The sequence below is a fragment of the Phasianus colchicus genome, chromosome Z (assembly GCF_987193195.1).
Source record: "Phasianus colchicus chromosome Z, bPhaCol1.hap1.1, whole genome shotgun sequence".
Taxonomy (NCBI): Eukaryota; Metazoa; Chordata; class Aves; order Galliformes; family Phasianidae; genus Phasianus; species Phasianus colchicus.
The window spans coordinates 79,963,577-79,976,807 of record NC_143476.1 but is presented as its reverse complement, the minus strand read 5'-3'; the positions used below and the strand labels follow the sequence as shown (position 1 = coordinate 79,976,807).

The 13,231-nt window shown below is 42.4% G+C and overlaps 1 protein-coding gene across 3 annotated transcripts in view; it reads left to right on the top strand.

Moving 5' to 3' along the window:
* EGFLAM (EGF like, fibronectin type III and laminin G domains) overlaps nucleotides 1-11,686 on the top strand; it is a 71,127-nt gene extending 59,441 nt beyond the window's left edge. Inside the window, exons 18-24 of one of the 3 annotated variants that reach the window (XM_090132385.1) lie at nucleotides 1,329-1,509; nucleotides 3,407-3,430; nucleotides 5,325-5,403; nucleotides 6,271-6,414; nucleotides 8,897-8,980; nucleotides 9,988-10,091; nucleotides 10,496-11,686. In XM_090132385.1, the coding sequence (XP_089988511.1) occupies nucleotides 1,329-1,509; nucleotides 3,407-3,430; nucleotides 5,325-5,403; nucleotides 6,271-6,414; nucleotides 8,897-8,980; nucleotides 9,988-10,091; nucleotides 10,496-10,650 (771 nt within the window). In that variant the 3' untranslated portion in view covers nucleotides 10,651-11,686. The remainder of the gene's footprint in view (nucleotides 1-1,328; nucleotides 1,510-3,406; nucleotides 3,431-5,324; nucleotides 5,404-6,270; nucleotides 6,415-8,896; nucleotides 8,981-9,987; nucleotides 10,092-10,495) is intronic. The other 2 variants (XM_031594533.2, XM_090132387.1) reach the window with 2 other exon arrangements.
* The last annotated feature ends 1,545 nt before the right edge of the window (nucleotides 11,687-13,231 follow it).

The following is a 13,231-nucleotide window of genomic DNA, read 5'->3' as shown; positions in this document are numbered from 1 at the left end:
CACTTGCATGGTGGGGGACTGTACCCTAGAGTACAGAGGCACTGATGTTTTAGAAATGTTATTTTTCTGGTGTAGGTAAGACCATAGATTGGAAGTCAGGGAAGAATACTGTCAGCTTCTCAGGCACTGGAGACTAGCTGTGTTCACACATAGCAGAATTTTGAAGAATGGAATAGAAATAAAGCTGCAAACATCCCTAAGCACTAGAAATAGGTCAGGTACAGGAAGGCCTAAGATTTCAGTCTACTTAGGGGCCTCAGCTAAGGCTGAGGAATTGACTTTGTTGTGATTTGCTAATTTCTGTACGAGTATGAGATTTCTTTCAAATGATGCAGGAAAAGGCACAGTGTGAAACAAGGACTGAAAACTGAAGACAATCTAAATGCAGATTAGCAGATAAACATGCACATTTTAGGAGTGGGAGCGTGTTAAATGCTGGCACAATGTAGCTGGAAGTTAAAGAAGCTGGAAGGGTAATGGGCTCTACGCTGGTTGATATTCATGACAGGACTACTGTTGAAGTTGTTTAGCGCTGTCTCAGAGGATAAGGTCTTCATGCAATTCCTCCTCCCCAAATAAACCTCCTAAGATATATTGTCTGAGTTAATTGTGATTTGAGTTAACAGTTAAAATTCTCACTTCTGATCTTGTTTGTAGAAATAGACTTCATATCTTGATGTAGCTGAGATCAGGAGCTGAATGCACAGATGTAATCTGTGGTGTCAGCTGAAATTATATAAATGTCAGTTTTATTGGAGAACATATGTTACTGACACAATCCCAGCATTTAACAATTCTTCTTGGTTTGTACACAGACTGTTTTGTTAAGTCATTGTGTTTTTCATCTGTTCTTAACTCAAGCTTCTTTCCAGCAAGATTTGCTAGAAAGCAGTAAAAAACATGAAAAACAAACTTCTACTTAGTGTTCCTGTTGTCAACACTAGTCTTTTGGGGGATTCCTGATCTCAGAGACACTTTTCCTCAGCAGTGCTCATCTGATTTTCCAGTCATAGTTCATGGCTCAGTATTCGGAGAACAGATCAGTAAATCTCACACTGCTTCTCTCCATATAGGGGTTGCCTAGTTCTCTGCCACGTAACACAAAAAAAAATTTATCTTCAACAGGTCAAAGTGAGCAACAGAATTTGTTGGACCAGTTCCTGGAAAACACTTTGATCCCAAGGAACAGATTGTTGGCCATATTTCAAGGATTACCTTTCTCTGAAGTCTTATAGAGAAGTCTTCTGATTAGCACTGCAACATGAAAAGCCTTTAAGACTTTAATAAGCATTTTTTTCTTCCTCTATTTCTTTCTTTTTAACCTCTAGATTATCTTGAATGACCGAACAATTGATGTGAAACAGGATTTCACTTTTGGAGTCAACCTAGTAAATGCTGCCCACCCCTGTGTGGGCTCTCCATGTGCAAATGGAGGCAGCTGTGTTCCCAAGAAGGACAGCTATGAATGTGACTGTCCCCTGGGATTTGATGGACAGCATTGCCAGAAAGGTAATGATGGCTGCATCTCAGTCTAGAATTGTTTGCAAAAATAGGGAGAGATTTAACACCTACAATTGTTGCACACATTTCTTGAAATAGAAATCCTGGAGGACAGGGCCCCCTTTGCATTCATGCACGTTCTGTGTACCCAGGGAAGAATTCATTTTGTTATTTGGGAACATCATAATTGTTATCCCAGCAAGGAGCAATAATTCATAGACAGCAGCCCGCTATCAGATTGCTTGCAGTGCTCAGCATTGAACACTTCATATACCTCCCACCTCCCTGGTTACACAGACCATATAAAGGGGCAATTCCTGCCAACGTCCTTCAGCCAGGGATTATTTTACATTCTGAAGCACGAGGATGAATAACCCTTGTAATTTAATCCTCCCTGGTACTAACAACAAACTCTGCTCTCATATACAGAAAAGACTAATCCTTTTATAGACATTACTTCTCAGCAGTTTCAACATCTGCACAAATCCTGCCTTCGTATAGCAGTGGAGACCACCAAGGAGGAAAGCCTGCCTAGGCACATGTAGTTTTTCTTTCCTTAGAGCTGCTGCAATATTTCACTTCTCAGACTCAGGAAAACGTCCACATTGCATGAAAAACCTTGAATAAAGGAATACGTGTGATTCCACTAGGTGGAGGTATTTCCCTTCCATCAGGCTTGGTCTTGAAAAATCCCTAAGGAAATACTTTTCCTGTATAACAGCAAACTAGAAAGAGCTGAGTGACATTATTTTCTTCACCCGCTCTTTCATTTATCACAGGCATAAACATCAAAGTAAAAAATAGCTGCTTTGGTTAAATCCTGATGAATAGCTTGACCTTTTCTTCCACAGAAAGACAATGTTTTAGAACAAAAACATTTATTAAAAAACAATGCAAGAAACCCCTTCGCTTACGTTATTGCGGTCTAGCTAATAGCAGGAGCAGCGTCATTTATCCCAGCTTCTCAGTGGGGAGGAGGAAGAATTGTGATTTTGCCGAGTGCTGGCATCAAGATGGTATCTGCAGCAATCCCGGGTCTCCAGAGTGAGCTAAGGCAAGAGAATGGCTTGCAGCTGGGGGATGTGGGATGTGACTGCCTGTTATGGATGTGCAGAGAGTGCAGAAAGCCCTCTTCCTGCACCTCTATCCAGAGCAACCCTTATGAACTCAGTGTAAATTTCTCAGAATTACCATTTCTAGTATCTTGTCAGTAGGCTGTAGACAAAGCTAAAGCAGCATGCATGTGCATGGACACCACTACTTCAGCACAGGGCTTTGGTTAGTGCACTCAGCCCCTGCAAGAAAGGCTGGCAATGCAGACTCTATCCTGCCTGCTGTAACCCAGGCACTGAAAAAACAAAGTGCTTGTGTGGTACTGTGCCTCCTTCTCCAAAGTTATATACATACTTCAAAAAACTCAAATGATTTTGATATGAAATACGAGTTAGATGCTGTAGTGGATCATTGACTGAGAATTCGATAGAGCATTACTGGGATATTATTGTGATTTATATTTTCTGTCCAAGCTGTGATAAATCTTAAAGATATTTGTACTTGTAAGATGGAAGAGAACAGTGAATTGTCACTATGCCCAGTGTAGAGCTGATCCGTGCATAAGCCATGGTGAGTTGCTAATACTTGAAAACAGCAGAGAAATTTGGTGCTTGTCCTATCTAACTGCATCTTTATATGTTTTGGGATGGCAAATATGTATAGTTCAGGTAAAATATTCATGTGTGCTGCCTTCATAGATGATTATACTTGCATATGTAAAAGGGAAGTGGGGATTGTGTATGTGCATGAAAGGTGGGCATGAAAGTAGATGGCCATTGAATGGGAGAAAATTATGCCATAGAAAAATAAAACCAGAATGTTCTTGTTTTGTTTTTTTGCTGACTCACTGCAGAGTGTGGAAATTACTGCCTCAACAGTAAGTACTGCAAATGATATGAAAACTGCTCTGTCATTATGTGCCTGTGTCTGCTTTAGCAAGCTGAATGCTGGATTCCCATTAAGTCTGGCAATTTTCTGTCAATAAGCCAAAACATTTTCTAGCATTATACTGTACTTCCTTCAGCCTTGTCCTGCTGACATTTGAAACTGCATCCAGAGCACCTGCCGACCACAGTGTGGTGGCTGCAGAGCTGTTCCATGCATTTGCAAAGCAGCAGAGGCAGGTACTTCACAGTGCTAGGTGCTTCCTCATGCTGTGCTGTAGTTGTTCAGACTTCACTCCTGCTTGAGAGCTTCAGTGCCAACCAACAGCACAGTGATGAGCAGGGAGTGAAGGTGTTTGTGATGACATCTTGCTCATCCTATTCTCTTCCATTTGCAAAGATCTTGCATGTATCGAAGTACTGCTTAACTTCACATGGTTTTCTGCAGTTACATACTGTGCAACAGGTTAAGAGCATACTGAAGAGCAAGGAGAGATAAACATCCACGAGGCTTTACTCTGTAGATGAAATCAGAGTGAGATCGAGAACAAGGGCTGTGCATGGCACTAGACCCTTCCCCTGCTGAAGGCAGAAGCAGCAAGGTGGTAGGATCAGCACAGCACATGGTAGAGGGAGAAGGGTCCTGAAACTCTTTGCACACTTCCAGCATGGTCAGAGGCTGCCCAATGCAGAAAGCAGCAGACCCAGTGGGCAGCATCTGACTCTGCATAATACATTTCTCACAGTCTTCCAACAGCTCTGGCAAGCTGCAGGGTGTAGTGGTTTCTTTAGACACATTAGGCAGCTTTCGTGATTTCGCTATGGATGGAAACAGACATTTGTCACTACCTAAAATTCTCACCCTTTGCACCAAGAGCTCAATTTTGTATTGCTGTTGTTGGCTGCCAGACTACAGCTGTTGCTTTGTATCTGTGTCTCAGTGAGCTCTTAAAGCCCAGCTAGACTCAGTATTGTACAAAGAGAGTGTGCACCCATGCTCTGAAAAGTGTGCAATTTATATGGATGGGATTAGGAATGGATTGAGGGGATTAGTTCTCAAGAGGAAAATAGGATGAAGTTAGCTATTTCATTGATTTTACGAAATTGGTTTACATTTATGCAACAGGCAGTGATGAGAGCTCAGCAGCTAGCTATAGGCTGCTCACTCAAAATAAAGTCTGCTCAAGGCAGTGCTCACCTTGCCACCCACTCTGTGTCATGGATGTTTAAGGATTTGCATCATAAATCAAAGTTTTCCCAATGGGAAGCTCCATTTCCAGCGCTGGTTATGGTGTGTGCTGACCTTGCAGCAAGGACTGGGACTGCACAACACAGCTGTGCTAGGGGCTGTCCTTGGTGAGGTGTTGTGGAAGCATCAGTGAGCAACACATACTCACCCTCCTGGATGGCACTGCCGTGCATGCTGATTGCATTGGTTGAGAGGCTTTGTACATTCTGTCAACAGCCTTTGGAATAGTGTCGTTTGCTTTCCGGAGGCATAAAATGATGAAAGGCAGCTTGGATGTCCTCCCAGAGCTATCCTTTTTCTGTGGTGCTGTTAGAGGTGCTAGGGCCACCAGTGAGAATCAAGGAATGTCGTAACAGGGAGTGAAAAAAAACTACATTTTCCCAGTACTTCATCTTTTCCTGCAGTGATGTTTATGGTGGAGTAATACATCAGGCCCTTGGCATGAAGTCAGTAGTTTGACCTGCCTCAGCTACTACCCTTGCATTTACATAGAAACTAGCAGTGCCTTTTTGGAAGCCAGTATGAACAAGTTCAACTGGGTTCTGGGCCACCTGTTAGTGTGAGAGTAAGTCAACAAAACAGTCTCTTGTTCCTTCCTTTTGTCTGCTAACATGCATCATATTTTTAATACTTTTCAGCCATTACAGAAGCAATTGAAATCCCACAATTCATTGGTCGTAGTTACCTCATATATGATAATCCAGACATCCTGAAAAGGTAATGTATCTCCTGTGACCATAAGTGATAATACTGGTTGTTTACTATTATAATATTGGAATACTCATGTGGGAGGTTGTTATTTATCTAAGCATTTTAAGCTACATTTCTCAATTTCTAAATTTTTGGAAAAAATATATTTTCTATTAATATGCTTATGAATCAAATTGCTATAACAGCTAAGCATGCTAATTATCTTGCAAACTTCAAAGAAGTGATATTTATGGCAAATGTCTTACATGGAGAAGGGCTGGTTTTACTTTCCAAAAACAGAGAGCAGACATATAATAAAGATCCCGCATCCACAGACTAAGGATTTAAATTCTTACTCTAGATCAAATTTAGATCCTTAAACTTCCTCTTTTTTTTCTTTTTTTTTTTTCTTTTTTTTTTCTTTTTTTTTTTTTTCCTGTTCTCTACCCTAAAAGATGCTCAGGCTGCAGAATTTATTCCAGCAAATACTTGCCTGTATTTGAGCCATTGGCTGGGGGAAGGCTTCCCAAATATTCTCACTTGCAGCTCAGTACCTCTCACCTACCAGTGCAGTAAACTTATTAGACCTTCTCAAAGTCTGCTTGTTAGAGTGCATCTCACATGAGATGGGGACAGAAAGTATTTTCTCTTCTTTGTGTAGTATAAGCCAGTGTTTGGGATTCTGGAGAGCCGAGCTCAACTCCTTCACCCCAAAATGTTGGAAACAGGCCTGTGTGAACCATGGTGTCTCATAAATCACTACGTGGGCAAGTTACTAAACAGAAATGAGAAAGATCAGTAAAGAAGGAATACTGTATTGTCTTTTAGGTCTGTTTGAAAGAGGACTGTACTAGTTCAATGTTTACTATTATTTTCTTATTTTACATTAAACAGGGTATCAGGATCAAGAACAAATGTTTTCATGAGATTTAAAACCACCATGAAGGAAGGTCTTTTGATGTGGAGGGGAGACAGTCCTATGCGACCTAATAGTGATTTCGTTTCTCTTGGCCTTCAAGAAGGAGCATTAATATTCAGGTAAACTATCACTTCCTTTTTTTTTTTTTGGCAGACAACGCACTTCATGCACAAAGGAATCTCCACTGCAAGGAACAGTGCACTTGTCCTTTGATACATTGTGGGACAATTCAGACTTCAAGGTTTGTTCAAAGATAGATCCAGTTCTCGTCTAGGCCAACTTCACAACAGTCATTCTTCCTCTTTTCCTACCCATTCTTAGAGCATCACATTTTAAGTGTGATTTTGTTGAAAGTCATCCTGTGTGGTAAGAGTAATGTAACTCCCCCCTCATGTCTATTGAAGTATTTGCTATTTCAATTAAGTAGAAAGGAGTAGGGCTTGCAAACAAAACAGGTCAAAGAAACAAACCCTTGCTAGTGCCTGTGCTCACAGTTGGCTCAGTCTTCATCAGACGCTTTGTAACTGCCACTACCAACAAAACCACTTGTTTAAGAGCTGAGTAATATTATCATCAAAAAAAATGAAACCAGGGAGAACTGGGAAATGACTGAAGATGTCTGCTGGCTCTTCAGAATTACTTTCTCCCCTGCAGTCACTTAGGCAGACTCAGTGCAAGTTTGTGCATGGTGCTTTTTGTGACTCCTGCTTTTGAAAGCTGTATCTTTCCACATGACCCACTTTAAGGTTGTGTAAGACAAATACTGAAACAGAAAACTACAAATTCCATTGTTATTATGGATTATTATGAATGACTGTTGATTAAATGACATTTAACCTAATTTGGAACTACCTTTTACGTGACTTCCCTGATTGTTTTTCACAATCACAGATACACAAACAAAGATGCGTATTTCTATTTAAATTAATTTATTTAAGGATATTATCTTGTGGTTTCCTATGATTAACGATTTAATAACTCTTAGCTACCTCATTGTTTAATAAATTAGGAATTGGATCTGCAGAAGTGGTGCATTTTATGTCTTTGGGAGAGCCTGTCTTTCCAAGATGCTGGTTAGTAAGTGGCCAATCTGTTATGCCTGTTTTCTCAGCACAGCGTAAAGAAACACAAAGGTTTTAGACTGAAGATATTGTTATGTTTTCTTTTGTTTTGTTTTACTGAGACAACGGTACTTACACATTTAGGAACGATTAAAATTAAGATTCTGGATTGAAATTCATGCAAATCATCACTGCATAATTAAAGTGAGCAGTGGAGATGACGAGAGGACAAATGTATAAAAAATGTATCATCTTTCACAGCAAGTAAGCCTCATGCTACTCTTGAAAAGAGCAGCTTTTGACAGATTAGGTCAGAAGAAAATCCTAGGCTTCATTTGGTCAGAGAGCACAATGTTAGGTATCTGTGTTCTCGTTTGAAATTCAAACAACCTTTTTTTTTTCCCACCCAAAAGGAGTGGGTTTCCTGTTCAGTGCAGTAAACTCTCTCTGTTCATCTGTGTTTCTGTAGGTTATATCTCTGTTTCAGAGAATCCCTGTTCATTAGGGATAAATCTTGTTTTGTAACTTAAGAGTATAACACTGAAATATAAAGCTGAGCTTAGCAACAGCTGTATCTTCCTGCAGCGCTCCTCCTCTGCCTGCAGGATGAGAGGAGATGCTTGAGACACACTCAAGACTTTGTGAGTAGTCAAATTTAGGTTGACTGCTTTGCTCTGGGCAGTGCTAGACATAATATTCTTTTCTCAAGTGCTTAACTCTTGCCTTGAACTTCATTCCAGGATCAATCTTATCTGAATATTTAATGATGTTGGCTTTACCTCCCTATCTCAGTACAGGCAGAAGGCCATCAATCAGCAGCTGGGGGTCAGACTGTTCAGGCAGCAGAACACCCAGTAGCTCAGTGCTGCATCATCACCTCCATTCATGAACATAGGCCTAGGTGTTTGGAGCTCAGAAATTCACATGCTTTAAGTGTGAATATAATGGGAATGTCTGCTGAATAATTTCACTAGCAGCAAATGCAAAGAAATACTCAGAGCTGCAAGTGAAACAGAGAAGTTCATTATTACCTCTGCCTTTACATCATTAGGCTTCACCCTTTCTAGCATGACAGGTCTCAACCTTCCCTTCAATTCAGATGATTTATGAGCCTGCTATAGGCTGCATGTTTTATTTGCCCCTGTAATAGTTTATCAGCCATGTGTGCATCCTCCCATTCATCTCTGCTCTTAGGCCAAAGTAGATCACTGACAATTGCAGCCTCCTGGTGCTCAGAGGAGCTGCCTTGCAGAAGCCCTCTCCTTGCTGCATGGGCTGGTGGTGTTGGTATCCTCTCTCGTCTGAGACAGGTTAGGAGCAAATTTTTTATATTAGTCTATGATCTTGACTTTGCAAAAAAAGTACATCACTCCTGGCGTTTGAAGGAAGCTACTGGCCCACTCCAAAATCTAAGGAAGGAGGCTCTGGGAGCTGAGCAGATGCATGAGGCACAGAGCATGGGTGTTCAGTCATCATGGCAGGAAGCCAGTCCTTGTGAAGGAAGCAGTAACATTTTACATTTTGCTTTTTTTCATTTCAGCTACAACTTAGGCAGTGGCGTTGCTTCCATAGTGGTGAATGGCTCCTTCAGCGATGGCCGATGGCACCGGGTCAAGGCTGTTAGGTGAGTGGCTGCGTGCCGCCACAGAGGCCCTGGGGGGCCTCCTGTTATGGAGCTGCCATCTGTGTGTGAGCCACTGCACCCTGTGCTCTCTCATCACTTCCTAGCTAAGTTGTGAGCCGTTTGGCTGTAGCAGAAGGGCATACATGGAGATCTTTGTGTGAGAGGTGGCAGTGCCAGCTCCGAGATCAGCACAGCCTCAGGCAGTCTGCTCCCCGGTGGTGGTGACAGGCTCTCTCTTCAGTTCATGCCATATGTGTTAGTTGCATCTCTCTTTCATGTCTGCATTTTGAAATTCCCTAGTGAGCACTTTGTGGGCTGGCACAATGTCTGGAGCATGGACCATGTATGCCTACTTTTTCTATCTGAGGGAGGCGCAGACATCTCACAGTGTATATATAACTCATATTTATAGCTCATTACCTCATGGGAAGCCATCAGGCCCAGCAGGGAAAGCACACATCTCTCGCCTTATGAGATGTTGGCTCCATGGAAGTCACAGGCTGATGTTAGTACATCGTGTTACCAAAGTGAGGAGCAAGGCCTGTCAGGTGGCTCCTCTGTCAGTGAGGTTACTGACCATCTGTAAGATGGAAGCAGCCTAAGAGCTCAAGCAAGAAAGAATTCTTTTGAGTATGTAATGGGCCTTCTAAGAATATCTTAGGTTATCATTTTCCCCTCTTCTTATCTAAGCTTCTACAGTTTGGTTTTATATATCTGATTTTAAAATGCCTGTCAGCATGTGCCCATCCTCCCCTTCTCCTGAGCTGTGCAATTAACTTCTCCAATCTTTTTTTTCCCCCAGAAATGTGTCCCCATAATTGCATGTCCATTGAAAACATAATCCCGAAGCCCAGTACTGCCTGTGGGGCACCTAGAATCCACCCCCTTGTGGATAGATGTTGAGTTCAGATGCTGAGTTGTTCTGGCCCCCTGGATGTGAGAGATGCTGCCGCTCCCCCTGCCTGGTTGTAAGCAGGATACATGAGCTGCTTTGCTTTTCATTTCAGAGATGGGCAGTCTGGCAAGGTAACTGTGGACGATTATGGAGCCAGGACTGGTAAATCACCTGGAAAAATGAGGCAACTAAACATCAATGGAGATCTCTATGTAGGTGAGTGATCATCATTTGTGTTTAGCACACAGCTGTGTTTTTCTGCTTGTGAGGACAGCTGTAAGTCAGTGCATCCTAGCTCCATCTTCCTTAAGGTAAAGACTCCATGCCTTGGCCTTTGGTCCTTTACAGTCTGGCTTCTGGGGGGAGGCCTCACCAGGGGATACTGCTGTAGGAGAGGGGATAAGCACCAAAGGTGGCACTGCAGTACACCAGCAGATAATTAAGGGAAAAACACTGCGTTACTGGGAGCCTGGGCACCAAGTGTACTCAGAGCTTACTAGTGCTACAGTTTCTGCAATAATCAGAATCCTTGTTCACTCTCTTATGTTTATCCCCTTTGAGTGTCCAAAGCTAGTTTTAAAAACAGAATACATACATTAAAATTCACCTCTTTCCTGCAGGAGGCATGAAAGAAATAGCCCTGCACACCAACAGGCAGTACCTGCGGGGTCTTGTGGGCTGCATCTCACACCTCACACTGTCAACTGACTACCATATCTCTCTGGTGGAGGATGCAGCTGATGGGAAGAACATCAACACCTGTGGGACTAAGTGACAAGAGAAGAGCCCGGGTGGTGAGGACCCGTCCTGTGCTTGTGTATGCAGCTGAAAGCCCTGCAGCCCTCCACAGCAGGACCACAGTTGCCATCCGGGATGATGACAGAGCCAAAGGGGATACCCTAAAAAATATTTTCCCTCTCCTTTCCTCAGCTGACCAGACCAAACTGAGTATTTTGTATAGGAGCCATCCCTTTTCCCCCTGCGTGTTAGTGAGTGCTAAAGATCATGTGTTGGTGCAAAGAACTGCAAAGAACTGTGTGATGTTGTAAGTAGCTCAGTAGCTGTGTTGTGGTCCATAGGTGTCTTTTTTATGTCAAAAAGAGCAGTCGTTAAACACCTGCATTCATTCCATCTTGCAGTGGTACAACAACTATGTTGTGCAACAAAAACACAAGCAGAAATGTATCTATGCATTCAAATGTATGTCTCTGAATAAGTAGTTCTTATTGCTCTCTGATTTAGCTAAATTATGTTTCATCCTGTGTAAATAATACCTGCAGTAGTTGGTTAAAAATATTGTTGTTTGTTGAGGAGAAAGTTCTTAAAGTCTACTTTTTTACTACAAGCAACAAAAATCAATGGACCAATTTTGTAGAAATAATTTTATACTTTGATATTTTTTATAGCAGCAGCAGACCTGCTTATGTGGTACAACTTTTAACATTTAACTGTACTATACAATTAGCTCTTTGCACACTTTCCAAAAAACAGCAAAGTGACCTGTGGTTTCAGTTGGATCGATATTATGCAGTTTTTGTTGGGGATATTTGTGAATTATAATCAGCTTTAAATCTTTTTTTGTTTTGTTTTGTTTTGTAAATTTTGACAGCTTAAAATTGTACATTATGAAGTTTTCCTGGCTAAACAGATTAAAAGTTTAGGAGAAAAAAGATCAAACTCTTTCTGCTGTTGCGTTTTGAGGCACAATTTTTGATCCTAAAAAATGACAGAAAGGAATGTGCAAGAGACCTCAGTAGGTCACAATCCTCTTAAAATAAAATCATTTCTAGGCACTGGACCAACACTTGTGCAACCTTGATTGCCAAACTGTAATTTAAGCAGGCAAACTGAGTGCTGTCGAGACAGTAAGGAAACAATCCAAGATTTCATAGTTTAGAAATTTTGGGTTCTCTTAACTCTTTAGCTGAAGAAGAGCCCCAAGATGTCAGGGGCAGAGGTACGAGAGATGCACAAAGTTCCCTGCTGGCTCCTCTTAGTTGTACTGTGTTGAAATGATGCAATGTGGCAAAGGCAACGGACAGCCAGGCCGTTCGGCTGCTTTTTACTGTGCCCAAGATACTCCTTGTACATGTTCCTGAGACTTGTTCCATATAAACCTGTCCTTGAGCAGCTGAGCTGCAGAATGGAGGGAACAAATAGTAGTTGGTTCTAGATCTGAGTGTGTGGAATAGCTGCCAAGGAGACCTCAGTCATTCTGCATGCTGAAACGGAGACTCTGCTTGCTAAAACATATAACTCACACTTAGCATGTTCACCTGTGTTCCCCTGTTCGAAACACACTGCAGAAAAACTGCAGAGGAAATAGGAGGATGGCAGAGGGGCACATATAGCTTTCCGCCCCGGAAAAACAAAGGTTTTCACGTTTGAGGATCCCCACAGGGAGACAGAAACCTGCATATGGTCAGCAAGAATCAGGATAATGCATGAACTAAGTGTCACAGAAGTGTACGATAGGACATGTCTTTAAACTGAAAGTAAGAGGAATTTGATGCAATAGGATGTAAAAGAGAAAACTGCGAAGAATTTAAAATGGAGTGAAAATGAAAATCTGTGGAGACTGCAGACTTGCCAGCCAGTGGAGAGGAAAGAGCTGTGTTTTATGTGCGTGGGGGTTTTCCCAAGCAGCAGCGACCTGACCTTCCTGGCAAAGGGCAGCAACATCTGGCCATGCCCCTTGTCCTGGAGAATGATGTGTAACAGCATCACTCTCTGCCACATGTGCACCTCCATCCCTTTTCACTTTTGCTATAGGAGAGCAGCTCCAAGGCAGACATGTGAGGTGCCATTTTAAGATAATTTGTTGCAGGGTTTAGAATGCTAGGTGCAAGGCAGCACTTCTCCAGAACAAAAGCTGCTCTTTGAAAAGTGAGAAGGGGGGAGCGGGTAGAAAATACCTCTGCTGGTGTTGTGGGGAAGGAAAAGCAGCAAACTACAACTCTCTAAATGCCTCTTCCCAACTGCATGTATCACTGCATGGGAATTTGGCACTAGCAGCAGCACCCCACCACAGCACAGAACAAAGCATGAGCAATGCAGCTGTGCAGCATTACGGGGAGTGTGGGAGGGTGCAGATAGCACAGATGCTGTGATGTTTGGTTCCTCTAAAGAAAAAAAATCCTTTCTGAGTTCTCTTACAGAGTATCTGAAAAGCTTCCAGATGGGGAGCATCCTTGGACACACATTTGCAGTCTCCTTGGTGAAGTTTGGCAATTCTCCCAGGCTGGATTTGAGAGCAGGAGCTTCTGCTCAGTGGGACCATGGGAACATCTGACCTGGCATGGGGACTCAGGCACCTGGGGCATGGACTCCATGGCATGGACTCAGTGGGCCTGGGC